This window comes from Alosa pseudoharengus, unplaced genomic scaffold (genome assembly GCF_046254945.1).
Source record: "Alosa pseudoharengus isolate Yale_2024_CS ecotype anadromous, Long Island Sound unplaced genomic scaffold, YU_APseudo_1.1 YU_APseudo_1.1_scf_7, whole genome shotgun sequence".
Classification (NCBI taxonomy): Eukaryota; Metazoa; Chordata; class Actinopteri; order Clupeiformes; family Clupeidae; genus Alosa; species Alosa pseudoharengus.
The window spans coordinates 35612241-35629592 of record NW_027468859.1 but is presented as its reverse complement, the minus strand read 5'-3'; the positions used below and the strand labels follow the sequence as shown (position 1 = coordinate 35629592).

General features: G+C 39.9%; 1 protein-coding gene across 2 annotated transcripts; it reads left to right on the top strand.

Annotated features, from left to right (window-relative positions):
- The first annotated feature begins 70 nt into the window (after nt 1-70).
- On the top strand, nt 71-3653 carry arv1 (ARV1 fatty acid homeostasis modulator). Of its 2 annotated transcripts, none has more exons than XM_076272808.1 (5): nt 71-235; nt 447-566; nt 1113-1266; nt 1593-1814; nt 3196-3653. In XM_076272808.1, exons 1-5 carry the CDS (start codon nt 140-142, stop codon nt 3321-3323), a joined length of 720 nt encoding a protein of 239 aa, XP_076128923.1. In that variant the 5' UTR covers nt 71-139; the 3' UTR covers nt 3324-3653. The 2 variants fall into 2 exon arrangements, with proteins under 2 accessions (XP_076128923.1, XP_076128925.1); XM_076272810.1 differs by lacking the exon at nt 3196-3653 and adding an exon at nt 2248-2385 and having other exon boundaries at nt 1593-1884.
- The last annotated feature ends 13699 nt before the right edge of the window (nt 3654-17352 follow it).

The following is a 17352-nucleotide window of genomic DNA, read 5'->3' as shown; positions in this document are numbered from 1 at the left end:
GACTACATCTCCCAACCGCTCCCAACCAGTTTCTGCGGAAGCCTTCTTCTGACACAAATCCAGGAAGTGTACTGGAGGTCTGTCTATGGTCTTTCTGCAGCAGCCAGTTATCTCAACACATAAACATTGACAGCGCAGAATGGCGAAAGCTGCACTACGATGTATAGAGTGCAATGAAGATGCGAACGAGCTCCATCGTGATTACAGCAACGGAATTTTAAAAATTACCATATGTGTAAGCAAAACTCAAATATTTGTCCTTGTATATCAAGGTAGCTAACAGACTGGTGTTTACTGTTGTGTGCTGGCTATCTATCTGTCCTGTGATTCCATATGAAGAACGAAACACGTTTGTGATAAAAGAGAGGAGAAATAAAACAGCAGTAGTCCTCACTCAAATGAACTGTCATGATGTAGCCTATAACAACCAGCTTCATGTGTTTTAGGACTCGTGTAAGAAGCCAGTGGACAAATACATTGAGTATGATCCTGTCATTGTTCTGATTGATGCCATCTTGTGCAAAATTCAAGCATTCAGGCACATTTTGTTCAACACAGAGGTCAATGTAAGTACTCTTTGGATATGTACAACTCAAAGATAGCTAACTTACTGCAGACAAAAACTGAAAGTTCTCAGTTTGTTGCTTTAGAGAATAGTGGAAAGTAAAACGTGTTTTCTGTTGTTCATGACTAAGTAAAGACTGAATCGAACTGCTAAAGGGCCAAAATCACTCAAGGTGAATCAGGGATTGGCTTCCCCAATGGTCGTTTTCATATTAGTTTTCAATTCCTAGTTTAATAGGCCATGCTCCTCTCTCATCATTGTTTATGTGATGGCTCACACATTACTCTGTCCTATAAGCACACAGATTCATGGTTCAAGGAAGCAGATACACACGTATTCAGATTATGAGATACTGTGTATAAATATAATACGGCACCAGAGCGGCTTAGACGCAGACATGCAATCAGTCATGATACTTTTTGAATAACCCCCAGAATTCAGTTGTGACTATATTTCCTCAACGCATAGCTTTAGCCTCTCTAAAGTCTAAAGACGTGGCATCCATGTGTGAAAGTTCATTGTTGTTGGTTTTTTTTGCCCCTGGCAGATTCACTGGAAGCTGTGTGTGTTCTGCCTCCTGTGTGAGGCGTATCTGAGATGGTCCCAGCTGCAGGGCTCTGAACAGACCAGTGACCCTGCTGACATCATCAGATACACCAGGGAATGGGACTTCTATGGCATGTTTGGACTCGCAGCTCTCGGTAAAACATCCCTCACCTTCAACATGCACCTCTAAATGTCACTCCACTCCCACAAAGCCAGGAATCCCAAAGACAGAATTTCCATATTATGATATTCAACATTCTGCAAGCAATTGTCTTGTATTTGCGAGGAAGACAATTAAGTAAAAAAAAAAAAAATCCATTGTTGTCTTCATGGAGCTATATGGAAGCACTGGAAAGAGAATATTAATAATACATAATAAATAAATAATAAAATAGAAATAAAACACAAATAAAATACTCACTCTGTCCTGGTATTATTTAGGAAAATACACAACACTCCGAAATGTCTTTGTCGCCTGCAGAGCTGGCTGTGTTCGTTTGTGGTGTGCTGGCCTGTCTGTGGCTGGTGGTGGGGCTGCGGGGCCAGGTGCTGGACACCCACCTGCTGGTCAAAGCCCTGCTGCTGTCCAGCTACGGCAAGGTGCTACTCATCCCAGCAGTCATCTGGGAGCACGACTACTCGCCCCTCTGCTTCAGCCTCATTAAGATCTTTGTGCTGACCTCCAACACACAGGCCGTCAGAGGTAACAGTTACGGTTACTGTTTAACATGTCCTGCTACAACACACAGGCCAGTACAGTCATGCATTTAAAGGTGCCATGTGTAATAATTGAGGTAAAAATATCCAAAGAATGAGCTACACGCATCAAAAGAATGAGAAGAAATTAGGGCGATGATGTCATTTAAAAAATGACAAGGTATAGTGCTGCAGAGATATCAACCTAAATTAGCATGCTAAATTACTAGCCACAGCCCGACAGGTGTCATAATACCAGTTTCGGCCATGGGAGGCGGTATGCGGGCAACACAACCACCAGCCAAACTGCAATACACGTGTCTCGGTTGTTACTCTAGGGTAGACCAACTCACTTTCTGGAGGTATACTGCCCCCATCTTTTATGGAATGTGGAGTATGAATTGATTTTTTGGCGGACATTACACATGGCACCTTTAAAGGAACACCCCAATATTTTGGAAAATGTATGGATTATTTATGGATGTTTTCTGTTTTCCCTCTATCCCAAATCCCTATGAGCCTCTAACCCAAGAACATTTTCTAGTACTGTGTGATAGACAATGAAGTTTTTTGAAATCCTTGAATAATTATCAACCCCCGATTATCACCATGTGGTCTTAGCATAGTCATCTGTGACAGAATTCTCAGAATTATTTCATAATGTCTTATTGCAAGGGACTTTAATGGCTTAACTGGGGGATAAGATTAGTGCCTGGAGGCATGATTTGCACCAGTAGGTGGCAGCTTCTGGTTAAGGACTGAAGCCCCAACTGCGTCAGTTAAATGGATGTGGTTCAAGCCCCCCAGACTCCAGTCAGACTTAGTCAGATTGGCAGTTTGGCAGTGCCTGCATATTCTACTTTAGGCACAGAAAACCAAATAAATCAGCACTCAGCCTCACACAAAGCTGTCCTTGTTATTTTGTCAGATAAGTAAACTGGAATGGCCATGCCCATCGCACATCAGATTCCTCCTTGGTTCACTTAATGAATAAAACTGATTTAGTTCATAAATCAAATTGTAGCAGATATAGAACTTTATATTAGGCACTGGCTATTAATGTAACACAAGGCATGTTGTGCCCTTTATTGTGGTTTGAAACAATGAAAGTAATAATTAGTTACTGTTTATGAATGACTGCTTTGTTACTTGTTTGTAAATGGTTTTTACACAAATTAATTATCAGCCCATTTAGCTCTAAAGTAATCCCAAATACCCTTGGTGTTCATAGTTCGGAACTATGTAGTCAGAAGTAGTCAAAAATAATATCATTTATAGCATTTATCAGCATGTTAAAGAACATGTGAGGCCTGAATGCCTTAAACAGAATTTGTAATGTAAGAATGTTAAGTACAACATTGTGACTAACATGATCCTATCTCCTTTAGTTCTACTGAACTGTGGCCGATGCCTTTCTCTGCTGGCTGTGATGTCTGGACTGTTACTGGAGACCTGCGTTTCGCTGACCTTCCACAGGCTTGAGTGGCACACGCAGGACTTCCTACCACTCCAGTGACCTAACATTGACCCCTTCGACCTAAATTAGCTAAATTGCTAACTTTGTTTGCACCAGTATTCAGTTCTGTGGACTGGAACTAGTGGGGTGTACAGGGCTTCTACAGGGCCCTCGCCAAGGCAAACAGACAGATGAGGACAAGCAAGGGGATGATTACGGATGACCTCACAACAACTGGGCATTGTTTAGAGTGCTATTAGCGTGGGGCTGCTAAAGATTCCTGAGGTAATTTAATAAACTTGCACCAGGAAGGTTTGCTGAGTGAGATACAGTTGCATTCTACCATAACAATAACTTACAACCATATAACACATGGCAGAAACACAGAAACATTATATATATATATATATATATATATATATATATAATTGTTTAAAAATATTATTATGTATGGTATGTTTTAGTGTATTATTTCACACAATTCTATTTTTCTACAATTAAAATGATGTTGAACTTTTCCTCAAGTTGTTTGATGTGAAGTTAATATCGCACCTCACAGCTTGTCATATGTTGACATGCATGCTACAGTCATCTGTTATGCGAGGTAAATCTCCAAAATCCTGTAACACTATCATTTGCATGCAGTAGTTGGTGTGATTATAAAATCACAGCAAGCAACTGTGGGCAGAGTTTTCAGTGAAATGCTAATATATGACAAGTCACTCTGAGAGGGCTCTATTTGACCCACATGCCAGGCAGAAACTTTGGAACCAGGGCTATGGCAAGAACTCTCAGAATGTGAAAACAACGTAGCCATATCATATAAAGGAAATATGCAGAAATTATTTTGACATTTTGTCAAGAGTAAGTTCAGAAGGATTGTAATACATTTAAGTGGTCTATAAACACAAAGTTATTACTCCACCTTCAATGAATGGTTGTGCGTTTGCTGCCTTTGAGAATCACATGTTGTGACAAGTCTTTGGATAGTTGAGAGAAGCAGCTTGCTTGGTTTCAGAGGTCTGGAGTTCAAGAAGATGTCAGTGTCTTGCCAAAGGATACCAGGTGGTAGAAAGTAACAAAAAATACGTGTTTTACATGATTTATCTTTGTGCGTCACAGAGTGCATAAACTCAGCATTACACGGGTGAGAGACGATGCAGATTGGCCATAAAATCTTTAGCTCAGCATTAGTCTGAGGCCACCAATACCGCAATATTGTTGATGTTCAGGTAAATGAATGCAATGAGATAAAGCCAGCGAGCTAGCTAGTGGTTAACCTTAACTTCAGGACTTCATCTTGACCTGTATCTTGCCTTAGATCAGTTAACACCATATTACTGCCCTGAAATATAGCACTTGGTGTTTTAGTCAGCTATTGTTTATTCTCTTGTACTCTACATAGGTGTAACATGAGGACCATTTCCCTGTTGAGAGAGATGTACTCATGTTTAATTCACAGTCACATGTTTTAAATCATTTTATGTTTATTTAAAATTCACACCTTGTGTCCTTTTGCCAAAACAGCCTATTGTATATTTCAATGGACATTACACTCCATCACAAAATGTGCCACATTCACCAGCTAAATAAACAGCTCTAGAGATGCAGGCTCTTTCACTCAAAATGGTGCCTTTCTAGGATGTGTGTGTGTGTGTGTGTGTGTGTGTGTCTGTGTGTCTGTGTGTATGTGAGTGAAGCACTCAGTGGGTAATTGTAGAGCTGTGTTTTGAAAGACATTCCTCAGCTTGGAAAGTTGGCCACTTTGCCTCAAAGACAGGACATGAGTCTGGCTTGGGGGTATAGACCCATTCAGCCTGCTTCCTCCTCCCTGTAATAAGCCTCTCGAACCCAGCATGCCTTAAGGTCTACCCTTAGAGCTGGTGTTGGGGAGGGCGAGGAACCAGTCGTTCGCTGAATTAAAAGTGTGTGGTGGGCACTGCTGGCTCCAAGGCTCCCAAGGCCATGAAGCAGCAGTTGTACACAATCTGTATAATCAGATTAGCATAACAAGAATCACATCAAAGCCATGTTTGCCACATAGAGACTTAGAGTCCAACCAGGGATTGCTTCAGAGAAAACGTACTTTACTAAATGCAAATTAATTAGTAATAAATGCTTCTTATCAAACACAGAGCTGGACGAAGTACACAATTCCATTACTTAAGTGAAACAATAGGTACACCATGTCAAATATTACTCCAATACAAGTGAAAGTTGCTAAGTCAGATGTTTACGTAGAAGTTGAAGTACAGAAGTACTTGCTTTTAAAAATACTTAAGTATTCAGAAGTACAAGTATTTTTGGTCGGTCATAGGACTTGTTCAAATGGATTCAATAATATAATTTAAATCATTATTCATTCTCTGTTCACAAATCTAAAACATTTTTACGGCCGAATACAAAACCAGATAACTCAATTATGAGTAGATTATTTATCGTGTAATATAGGCTAAAGATCTAGCTATGTGGTGAATGACTAATTTCATTCCAATTTCGCAATGATCATAGAGGATAGCCTGGTTAACACCAGACCACTTCTCAAATCTCAATTGCTAACAGGTTTATCCGGGTTCTACCAGGCTACATGGAGCAGGCTTGTGCAAAATTCCAGAATTGAATTGAAACAGGCTCTTAAATTCCAATTCAATTATTGAATTTCACTTGCATTTCAATTGAGGTAGCAAACAGGAAGCAGAATTGCAATTCGATTTGTGCACAACCCTGACATGGAGGATAAGAATCTGTTGTCACCATCATTACAATTCAGCTGTTACAGTTCAAATTTAACTATTGAAAAAACTAGATGTACCGCGTAGCGGTACAAAATATGACCGCCGCTCAGTCCTGCACATCCATTCCGCGAAAATAAATAATATTAATGAATTTGTCTCCATCTTCTACTCCATCCCCCACTCTTGAAACTTTTGTGTATGCTTGTTTGGAATGTGTGTTTGCACACATTCCGCACACAAAGTAGCCTACTGGCGCTGCAAAGGTGAATAGATTTGTTTCTGGGCCAAAAAATCTGTAACATTGTTATAAAACCTTTAAAATCTCTAAACAATCACAAGTAGGGCAGTTCATCACAGTCCATCCATTGCAACTGGACTGATGAAAGGTACACCTGTAGGCTACATTGTATTTGGGAAAAGCAGAAGGTAGCAGCATAATGTATTTATTCATTTATTTATTATTAAACAAAACAATCCCTGTCAGTTCCATGCAGTTTTCAACAGCTATCAAGAAGAGTCATGTCATGGATTTTTGTGAATGTTTCTTCTTCTACATATGCATAAGTTTAGTCATCTAGTTCAAATGATATTCAGCTTTATTGTCAATGCACAAATTAAATACCAGTAGTCTAAAACAAAATGCCGTTTTACCCAGTGGTGCAAATAACTGACATGTCCAAATAGTCAGGGGGCCTATGTGGTTTCTGTGGGATTGAAATGTTAATTTTTGGAGAGTGGTTGGACTGTCTTTAGAGGTCATTGAACATGGAGAAAAATGATGTCTCCATTTTTTTTAACCTGTTTTAACCCTATTTTTGTGAAATTGTATATTTCACTATAATTAACACCATAAATATTGCCTAAATCACTGGCTATGTTGAATAAAGTTCACAAAACAGTTATTTTATTATTTTCAACAGTATGATTGTATGTCAGTATTATGATTGTCAAACAATTAGAGATAAGATCAATAACCAATCAGTTTCACCAAATACACATACTCCATTGCTGAAAGATAGCAAAATCACTGAATCACAGATGAGACCTCAAACAACATTTAATTCATTTACATATACACAACATATTAGATCTCACCTCCACAATGTCCTCATCAAAATCTACAAATAGTCTACTAAACCCTATTTGTACTCACCTTCTTAAGACTGGTCTCCCCTTCCTGGATAATGTTTTGCTCTAGATTATAAATAATTCTGTCAGGGCATGTGTGGGATAATTTTTACTTTTCTCATTGAATGTTCCAACTAGGATGGGGGGTTGTAAACATTTCACTGTGGGTAACCCTCAGGATGGGGGTTTGTAAACATTTCTTATCTCTGTTAAAATACCAGATGGCTAAGTGATTAATGGAGGGTGACAACTTGTGAGTTTTCATGGGTGTGGGGTAAGGTATAAGAATTGGCTTCACCCACAGATGTGTGGGCTTGTTACTTTGACATTTCATGTGTGTAACATGCTCCCGGCAGTCGTTTAAGACATCTGTTATTAAGCTCTCCCTCAAAAAACCTAGCCTTGTATCTATACTGGTCCTCCTGGACCTCAGCGCTGCCTTTGACAGCATAGACCATGACATACTACTTAGGCTTGAAAATTTGATAGGCATCAAAGACTCAGCACTCGCTTGGTTTAGATCATACCTTCCTAACCGTCAACAATTTGTACAGGTCCATAATAAACCATCTACCCAGATTATGGTAAAATATGGAGTGCCTCAAGGCTCAGTACTGGGGCCCCTGTTGTTTAGCAGATGATACATAACTATACCTCTCCATAAAACCTGATGAATTAACCCCGTTAGCCAAACTTGACACATGTATAAGAGCTATAAAGACATGGATGACGAATAATTTCCTGCTTGTGAACTCAGATAAAACAGAAGTCATGGTTTTAGGTTCAAAAAGATGAGGGATATCCTATCCACATCACAGGCTACATATAGTGATCTTACACTGACCTCATCCACAAGTGTTAAAAACCTGGGAGTTATAATTGACCAGGACCTAGCACTAAGTAATCACATAAAACAGATCACCAAAACTTAATTTTACCATTTAAGGAACATTTCAAAGATAAGGAAGTCCTTCTCCTTACCAGATGCCAAGAAATGAATGTTTTGTCATCTCAAGGATAGACTATTGCAATGCTATTGCAATGCTATTATGCTGGTTGTAATAATACCTGTCTAAAGAGCTAACCGTTTATTCAAAATGCAGCTGCTCACACACACAAAAAATATGAACATATTTTCCCCATCCTAGCATCTTTACACTGGCTACCTGTTAAAAGTCATTGACTTCAAAATATTACTTATAGTTCTTGGTTGTTTGCCTGCATTGAAAGAGGACAACTCATGAAGAAGCTCTTTTGTCTGCTTCTGACAGAAGAAGCACTTATCTATGCTGGCAGCAGCTGCTGCTGAACAAGTGTACAAAGTCCCTCTAGATGGACTTGATGCAGTTGCAGGTGTTGCTGCAGGTTCAGAAGATGGTCTACCACGTCTTTTCTGAAGACACTGAGTCCTGCCTGCTTCACATGATTTCTAGTAGCGAATCTTAGCATGCTGCAGATGCTCACTGTTACAGGTGGATTTGTAGCAGTTCCTGTGCCAAACTGCTTTGTTCTCTTGTAAGATAACTGCACTGTAACAATGTAATCGTTGGCTGATCTGTGATCCCCATCTCTATACTCTCTCATGGACAAAAACAAGAAATTTGGCGTATGTCTCTAGTGATGGTTCATTCACCAGTACACACATATCTGCCACTGGATACATAGCCCAAAATCTGTTTCTTTTAGAATATGTGTGCCATCACCTGACTAACAGAAAGACACACCTCAGAATATAACCTAACTAGACTGTGCCACCATGGACTATGAAAATGTGCTTGCTCAAATGTAGAAGGATAGAAGGTCACTAATATCACCAACAATGAAGAACAGAGCACTATGTGCTTCAGGTCATTCTATATTCTAAATTCTATCACTGCCAGCTATCATCAGCCAACTGTCAATGGTAGTCAGGGATGGATTACTGCATGGGCCTACCGGGCCCAAGCCCAGGGGAGACAAGGAGTCGGGGCGCCCAAGCCATTGCATGGAATCATTGCCTCAATACCAACACATCATATCAACATATAGGCTATGAATCTGATTGAATTAAAGTATTGGCCATCCCCAAAATGCACCAGAATATAGGAAATCACATCAAATACATTTTTTAAAATGTCCCCCGCAACAATTAGTGGGTGGCCCTTAATACATCTGGGCCCAGGGGCCTGAAAGTTCATAATACATCCATGCTGGTAGTGTCTCACTTTCTCTTTCTCTCTCTTACACACACACACACACACACACCTGTCTGTTTGTCTATCTGATCCTTTACCCTTTCTTTTCATCACACTTACATAAGCTACGGAAGGCCTTACAGACTTCAGCTGGTACTATGTAAAAGTCTATTAAGTCTATTAAACTTGATTTAACAGAGATCTCTGCACTTTGTGCTCTGAATGGGTGTAGACAAGAACTGACAGAGCAGGCTAGGCCTACACTCAAGAACACTAATAGGCATGAATTGATTGTATTGATATTGAAGTATTATTTTTTTAGCAGACAATTTCGAGAATTTTAGGCACAATTTCTTGTTAAAGAGGCCTAAAAATGTTTTATAATGTTGTATTGTTTATGTGGCCCACTTTTGCACACCTTGTAGGCACCAAACCCTATGCTATAATACCAGCAATGTGAGGTTTATGGACAAAACACCATATTTGACCTTTTCTGAATTTGACCTTTGATTTGGGTCCTTCAAAACCTTCAAAAAAAATGGAGACATGTTTTTTTTTACTCTTAAGAACACCTAGAACAAAGATATAATAGTCTCCAAAAATTAACGTGCGAATCCCACAGGCCCCCAAATTAGACACATAGGCCCCCCTACTAAAAAGGGCCTTCATGAAATGCGTTGCGAGACTGTTCATACACATTTTAACGGGCAAAGTTGAATAGCTACTGTCCGTTATTGTTGTTGTCACGCAATCTTTTGATTTTCACCCAGCCTAGTCAATGGTAGGCGCCCGATAGAAATATTGTTTAATTTTGCGATTGAGATATCCACGCACTGGCGCCCCCCCTGCGACGTGTTCGCCCCCCGGTTTTAGAGCTATTCTAAATGCAAAAATGCATAGAGGGTGTTATGACAAAACCGTGACTGTTAACGAACTATAAGCTATATAAGGTAGGCCCTATGCTAGGCCTATTACACAACACAAATTGTCACTAGGCTATGCTGGCGACCCAAATAAAATCTCCTTTGGAACCAATGGCTTACACCTTACAGTATAGTATCAAGCTGCCACCTCTTGGCGAAAAGTTAATAGTTTTGCATATCAGTAGTAATATTTCACGTAGCTGTGAATCACGGAAAGGGAATGAAGTGGACACTTCTAAATGGAACCCAACCCACTGTACAGTAGCTCAAGGTCTGTGGCTAAAGCAGCCATAATGAAAGCGTTATCATTGTTTGGATACTTCACACACACGTGTTTTTTAATCGCATAGACTACAACTACCAAGCTGGAACCAAAGCACATCGACTCCCCTCTCACACCCTAAACACGCACTTCGAACAAACAAAAAGCGCCTCAGTCTCACGGAATAGCTATAGGCAAAAGTGTATCTGACCGGTGTAACGTTGGTACTAAATCATCCATCGCAGAGAATGATTTTTGTAGCACGTGCAACAAATATAGGTACAGCCCTGCCCTGAATACATCTCAACGTGGTAGTGTTGCACGGTGTATCGATACTAAAAAGGTATCGCGATGCCTTCACGCAAAAAACGATACGATTTCAGACGTTTTTAGAATCGATACTTTATTAAAATAATAATGTCTGTGTGAACTGCTGTTCTCACTGCTCCTTTCACGCATCTAGGCAAGTGGGCGTGTCAAGCAGGCAGCTCTGAGTGAGTGAGTGCGCAGCCAACGTCATAGTTCTTTGCCGACAGTTCTAGGCCTTGTGGATAAAACAAAAGGTGCAGTGAAATCTACAACTATTTCGGATACATCGCGAATTAAGGCAAGCCATCAGGTACACAAAGTCATTTAAAAGCAGTAGGCTACGCATGGAACTTGGCAAAACACCTCGCAGACATATCCCAACATTTTTAAAGAGTTCAAAGATCGACAGGTTAACGAATATGCTATAGAAAACACGACTACATGGTTAGTGCCAAGTTCTTCTCTTATGTTTTAGTCTAGCCTAAGTGAAACGAGTATGGTTCTCTGGGATAAAGCGAACCTTCCTTCATCAATGAATTTTGACGAGACATAACGAGCTGTAATCATTTTGACGAGACATAACGAGCTGTAATCATAGGGTGCTAACGTGATGAAAGCGCAATGTTCACGCCAGAATAACATTACCATAACTTGTAAACGATCTATTTCATGTTCGGTCAGTAGCCTACTACTGGTAATATTTGTCATGGCATGTAGACTGCAATTTGTTCAATAATTATTGCCCAGATGTAGGATAGGCTACCCGAAATGCGCTAATTAAAGCCCACAGCATAATACCACCAAAGCGTGTTGAGTCCTAATAATAATAGCGGCGTATTGTTACAGTACGTGCTAGCAAATCATGTTATCAAAGAAATAGACGTAATGTAGTAATGCACACAGATATATTGCAACAGGTAATGGTGTAGGCCTATCTGACGAAGACCTGAGTGGTTGGAACGTCGTACTTGTACACTGGGCGCAAAGAAGACTATCCTCACATTTTCCCCTTTGCAACTGTCAAAGAAATCCCATGAACACGGGAAGGCCTAGGGTAGCCTATACAGTACATCAGATGGCCTAAAGATTAGGCCCCTCTGCATAGCATTCAGTGATTTGCATGCAGTAATTTGAACACTGACCTTGATCTAGCCTAGTTTGGCTATTTAAAGCTACTTTATTGCCAAAACACAACACAATGTAAATTAACTATAACAAACAATAAAGGACTTAATCACAGAAATTAGGCCTACTATTTTACTGACTATAAAAAAATAATCATTATGTAGGAAGTTTAGAAGTTTAGAACCCAGAATTGACCTACACACTACAAAAGTGCACCAAATTCAACACAAATGACTCAATACACTTGGAGGAGGTATGAGTCCTTTCTTCTCCAGATATCTTAGGATTTCGCCGTAGTATCGTTTTAGTATCGAGCATCGTGATATTTATGACAGGTATCGTATCGAAGTCATAATTTTGGTATCGTGACAACACTACAACGTGGGCTCTAAAACATCTGGTTTAAATGGAGATGTAGATCATCACGGGTGCGTTAATAAATCTACATTGCGGCGAGTTGACACAAAGTATTCACTTTGACGAATTTATGTAGTTTCAGTTACTTTACTTTGAGCCATGCTCTTCCTTACTTGAATCACCTTTGAAAATAGAGGATTGAAGTAGCCTATATGGGTGTTTGGGAATTAACGTTGACTCAGATGCTTTTTGAGACCATAGACAGGTTATCTTTCAGGTAGCCTATATATTTTCCATTTAAAAACCATCACGTAGCGAACGTGTTGTGGCTAACTCACTTAGCTCCTGTTAGTAGCCTAGGTTATGGTCATAAGCAAATGAGATGACAGTCGAAAGATACAATTAGTGCTGTTATCGATTTGCTGGTAGCCTATAAACGCATTTATGGTTTTCTACAAATACATCAATAATCAAATTGGCCTCCATCACTCAACCATGCTAACGGTAACATTATTTTACCTACGTTCTGCTATTGATAGGATTAACGTAGCCTACCTGCAGTAAAAAACAAGCATGTCCGATAAACATTCTCAGATTTATTTCGGCTTCAAGAGGAAATGGGAATTACATGTCATGCAGAAATCATCCTACCCTTAGACGTTCTCTGCGGTAAACTCAAGGGGGCAGGCGAATTCCCGGAAGTAATCGACGTAGGCTGGAGGGACCACCTCTCTGCTAACTCCCATAGAGCATCACAGTCCCGCCCCTCCTCCGAGAGAGCTTAGTTTCCGGAAGTACATTTCCCATTCATTTCTCCCATTGACGTTTTGGAAAAATCCGTATCTAAAGAGTTTTAGAGCATGTCTTAGGCTAATCAGCTACGGCGTAACTCATAAGCATACAACATATCATTTCGAGTGAAAAAACGAAGAGAAAGTCCAAAAAAAGTCAAAGGTACAAGACTGTATACATATTTTTATTTCCGAGCGAAGGAACTACTCATCCCATAAACCACCGCGCCTCACTGAAAAATATATAAGCAGCACGAACCAGCGCGAAATCACTTCCAACCATGTTTCCAACCGGCGACAGCATGCGAACCCTTTCCTCCAAACAATGATTTTTATATAGTTAATAGCAGTTATTTCAGGAGTAATCGTGTAAATAATAGTGTTTTGGTATTGAATGTTATATTTACCATCGTGTATTTTATATCGTGTGTGTGAAACCGGTTAACGTTAACGTTAGCAACATTGTGCAGTGCTTCATATCTGACTGCCATCCTGATGCATGGACCGGTGCATGGTCTGCTCTTGGACCACCATATTCAGTTTATTAACTTGCTGTGAATTATTACACAAAATGTTCATTAAATGTACGAAGAAGTATTTCTAGGTTAATGATTGATGATATGGCTCGTACAGTATGAAGGCTACAGTAGCCAAGCTAATGTTAACTAGCATTACCAACCTCCCTGCAAAACTCACCACACAACTTCGTAGGTTTGATAGGTCTTTTCCCTCATGCTGGCCCTTACAAAACCCACAAGCTGACCCTCGACACACAACAGTCAATAATGTGACCCGATTTAAAGTGGTTTTCACCCCTTTGGACACTCTTGATTTCGTCCTTGAAACAGTGAAATATTCACGGGGGCATGGACGGTTTGCTAACCATTTTACTGCAGTGTCTAGCCGGTGGTAGCATCCAGCCTGTGCTATCAGCTAGTAGCTAGCTAGTTCAAAGGTTTAAGTACTTAATGGGGATATACAGGGCTTTTTATGCCTCGACTAAGTTGATGTTTCATATAAACAACAATTCATATTCACAGAAACAACAAGGTCACTAAAACATAATATATTTCATACCTGTGTTGCAGCATGTAGGCTAATGTTAGCAGCATTATAATGACATTCTAATGTCTGAAAGGCTAATGATTAGCCTGTCGGCTAACTGAAAAGTTAAGTGTTCAAACTAGCATTTCCAGTGTTCTATTTGATGGTGTATTGGCCCTGACTAAGTTCGTGTGATATATAAACCACAATCCTTGTTGATACAAGTACCAATGTTCGTCTAGAAAGTTTTTATTCACATTAAGAATTTCACCATAGGCAGTAAAAAGACTCCGCCATTTTTGTCAATAATTTTCGCTGATTAAGTTTCAAACTATGACCAGAGAATGTCTAATAAGGGGAGAACTGCCACTCTCGGAAAACTTCCGGTTTCTGAACTGGTTGCAGTTCCTGCTGTGGTTCCACATGAGGGCGCTCGTCCACGAGTGCAGAATGAATGGAGGTCTATGGAGCTGTACCCCTCAAAATCCACTTTTCTCTGGATATAATTTTTTTCCAAGTAATTTGAAAATTGTTTTCGAAAGGGGAGGCAAAGAAAATACACTTGGTTGAGTATTATATTTTTTAAAGTCACTTAATTGTTCTAAAAAGCCTTTCAAACGTGTCTATGACGTCATTCATTAGCACAATGCTAGCGTGTTATGGGCAACAACGACCCAACCTGTAAGAAATCAAAAGGACATAAGTACTCGTTCATTCAACTTTTGACCTATAACCCATGTTGAAGTTATACAAACTACAATCAAATCTGAGATTTGTCAACGACAATCAGGTGAAAGAGGCAAATTTAGCCGTCTAGCTCCATTGACTCCCATTCATTCTGCACTCATGGCGATCGCCCCCAGTGGAAATCTAGTGGAACTGCAACCAAAATTCGGTACAATGGGACTTAATACGGAGTGGCAAGGCTCTCCGTAGACGGGCTCTGCTATGACCTTAACGGCCTTTCCACCAATCAGAGGCATCACTGTGGGATTGTGGGATTGTTCAGGATTGTGGGTAATGAAGTACTTATCCAAGACCGCGAATAAAAGACATTTATCTCAAAACAAGGTTAGTGCCCCGTGAACTTTTGGCGTCTATATGAGCATACACAATCGCTTAGTACAGCCGTAGCTGGTTTTGAGTCTACCATGTGCAGTTAAGTTTTTATGGCTTATACCCGAATTGTCAATGGAGAAATTGCATTGAATTCTTACTTCCGGAAACTCCTGTGGGCGGGACTGTGAAGTCCATTCATTGTAGGATTTTTTTGAAATACCATAACTTCATATAACATATATCCTGTGCCGATATTGTAGCTTCTGTGTAATCCACATAAACACTACAAAGGCAAAACAGACTCCACTACCTCGTCCGTAACGTTGGTTACCCGTAAGAAGAATGGTTAGCTTGTTCGGTTGGAGGGAAGCTAGCTTTGACGTAATATCTCTTTCGCGCCGTAGGGATATAACCATATTGTTTGGATAAGAAGCTCAGTCCACCTTACTGTCTATGACGGTAACTCATAAGCAAAACCTAGCATACACGACCGTATATTAAGGTAAAGCATTACACAGAGGGAACCTAATAATAATAAAAAAGTAAACCTAATTTTTTTTAAAAAGGGCACTAATCATTTCAGAGGTTTTCGATGGATTGACCGTAGGTCGGAAAAGTGGAAAGAAGATTAGCTTCAAGGCTATAACTTTGTTTTGTTTTAGCATGACTGTTTTTGAAGATGATCATGTGTGGTAGCTTCAACATTAACTCGACTTGGTGAGGATGATAATACATAAATAAATGTTTAACTTTGATGACTTTGAAGGCGAAGGAAGTGTGAGAAGAATTTCTGTGTATCTATCATATGAGTTACAAGATTCAGTTCGATGGCTAACGTCACGAAGTTAAGTGTGAGTCTGCGCAGTACTGGGGGGACCAACCATAGACAGTAAAAGAAATGGACGAACAGACTCCGTTGTTCTCAATGGGAGGGCACTGAGTCATTTTTCAGTTGGTACTGAATTTTTCAGTACTGCGCAGACTCGCACTTAACTTCGTGACGTTAGCCATCGAACTGAATCTTGTAGCTCATATGATAGATACACAGAAATTCTTCTCACACTTCCTTCGTCTTCAAAGTCATCAAAGTTAAACATTTATTTATGTATTATTATTAATATCATCCTCACAAGTGATATCAAGTCGTGTTAATGTTGAAACTACCACACATGATCATCTTCAAAAACAGTCATGGTAAAACAAAACAAAAAAGTTATAGCTTCCAGCCTTGAAGCTAATCTTCTTTTCTGACCTACGGTCAATCCATCGAAAACCTCTGAAATGATTATCGTTAGACTACCTAACGGTAAAACTACTGTTTTTCATTAGGTTTACTTGCCTCTATGCTTTACCTTAACATACAATGCATGCTATTGTAGGCTACATAGCTCACGAGTTTCCGTGCTGGCTGGACTACGCTTCTTATCCAAACAATACGGTTATCTCCCTTCAGTGCGTTAGCTTCCCTTCAACCGGACATGCTAAACATTCTTCTTAAGGGAACCTAACGTTACGTACGAGGTAATCGAGTCTTGTTTTGCCTTTTATTGTTTATGTAGATAACACAGAAGCTAAAATATCGGCACATGATATATGTTATATGAAGTTATGGGAGTTCAAAAAAATCCTCAGTGAATGGGCGTTCTATGGGGTTAGCAGAGAGTTGATAACCACCGCTACATCGATGCTTCTACTTCCGGGAATTCGCCTGCCCCCTTGGGACCAACTGAAAAATCGTTCTATTTGACTCAGTGCCCTCCCATTGAAAACGACGGAGTCTGTTCGTCCATTTCTTTTACTGTCTATGGGTAAACTACTGTAGCCTACAGTCAGAGCCCTTCTAAGGAGAGCCTCCCCACTCTATTAATCCCATACAAACCGAATTTGGCTGCAGTTCACCAGAGTTCACCTAGATGGCGATCGCGGGCGAGTCCAAAATACATGGGGTCCTATGGAGCTACATGGCTACATTTGATGTTTTCACCTATTTAACAACTGAAACCCTCAGATTTTATTTTATTTTTCGCAAAATGGATATTTTGATTTTCAATCAAAAGTGAAATAATCCGGGAGTCATGTCCTTTCGTTTTCTTACAGGTTGGGTCGTTGTTGCCCATAACACGCTAGCATTGATGCTTTTTAGAACAATTAAGTGACTTTAAAAAATATAATACTCAACCAA

Coding starts and splice junctions, on each gene's coding strand:
- arv1 (XM_076272808.1), top strand. CDS start 140: ATGGCGAAAGCTGCACTACGATGTATAGAGTGCAATGAAGATGCGAAC. Junction 236..446: donor TTTTAAAAATTACCATATGT/GTAAGCAAAACT, acceptor CATGTGTTTTAG/GACTCGTGTAAGAAGCCAGT. Junction 1,815..3,195: donor CAACACACAGGCCGTCAGAG/GTAACAGTTACG, acceptor TATCTCCTTTAG/TTCTACTGAACTGTGGCCGA.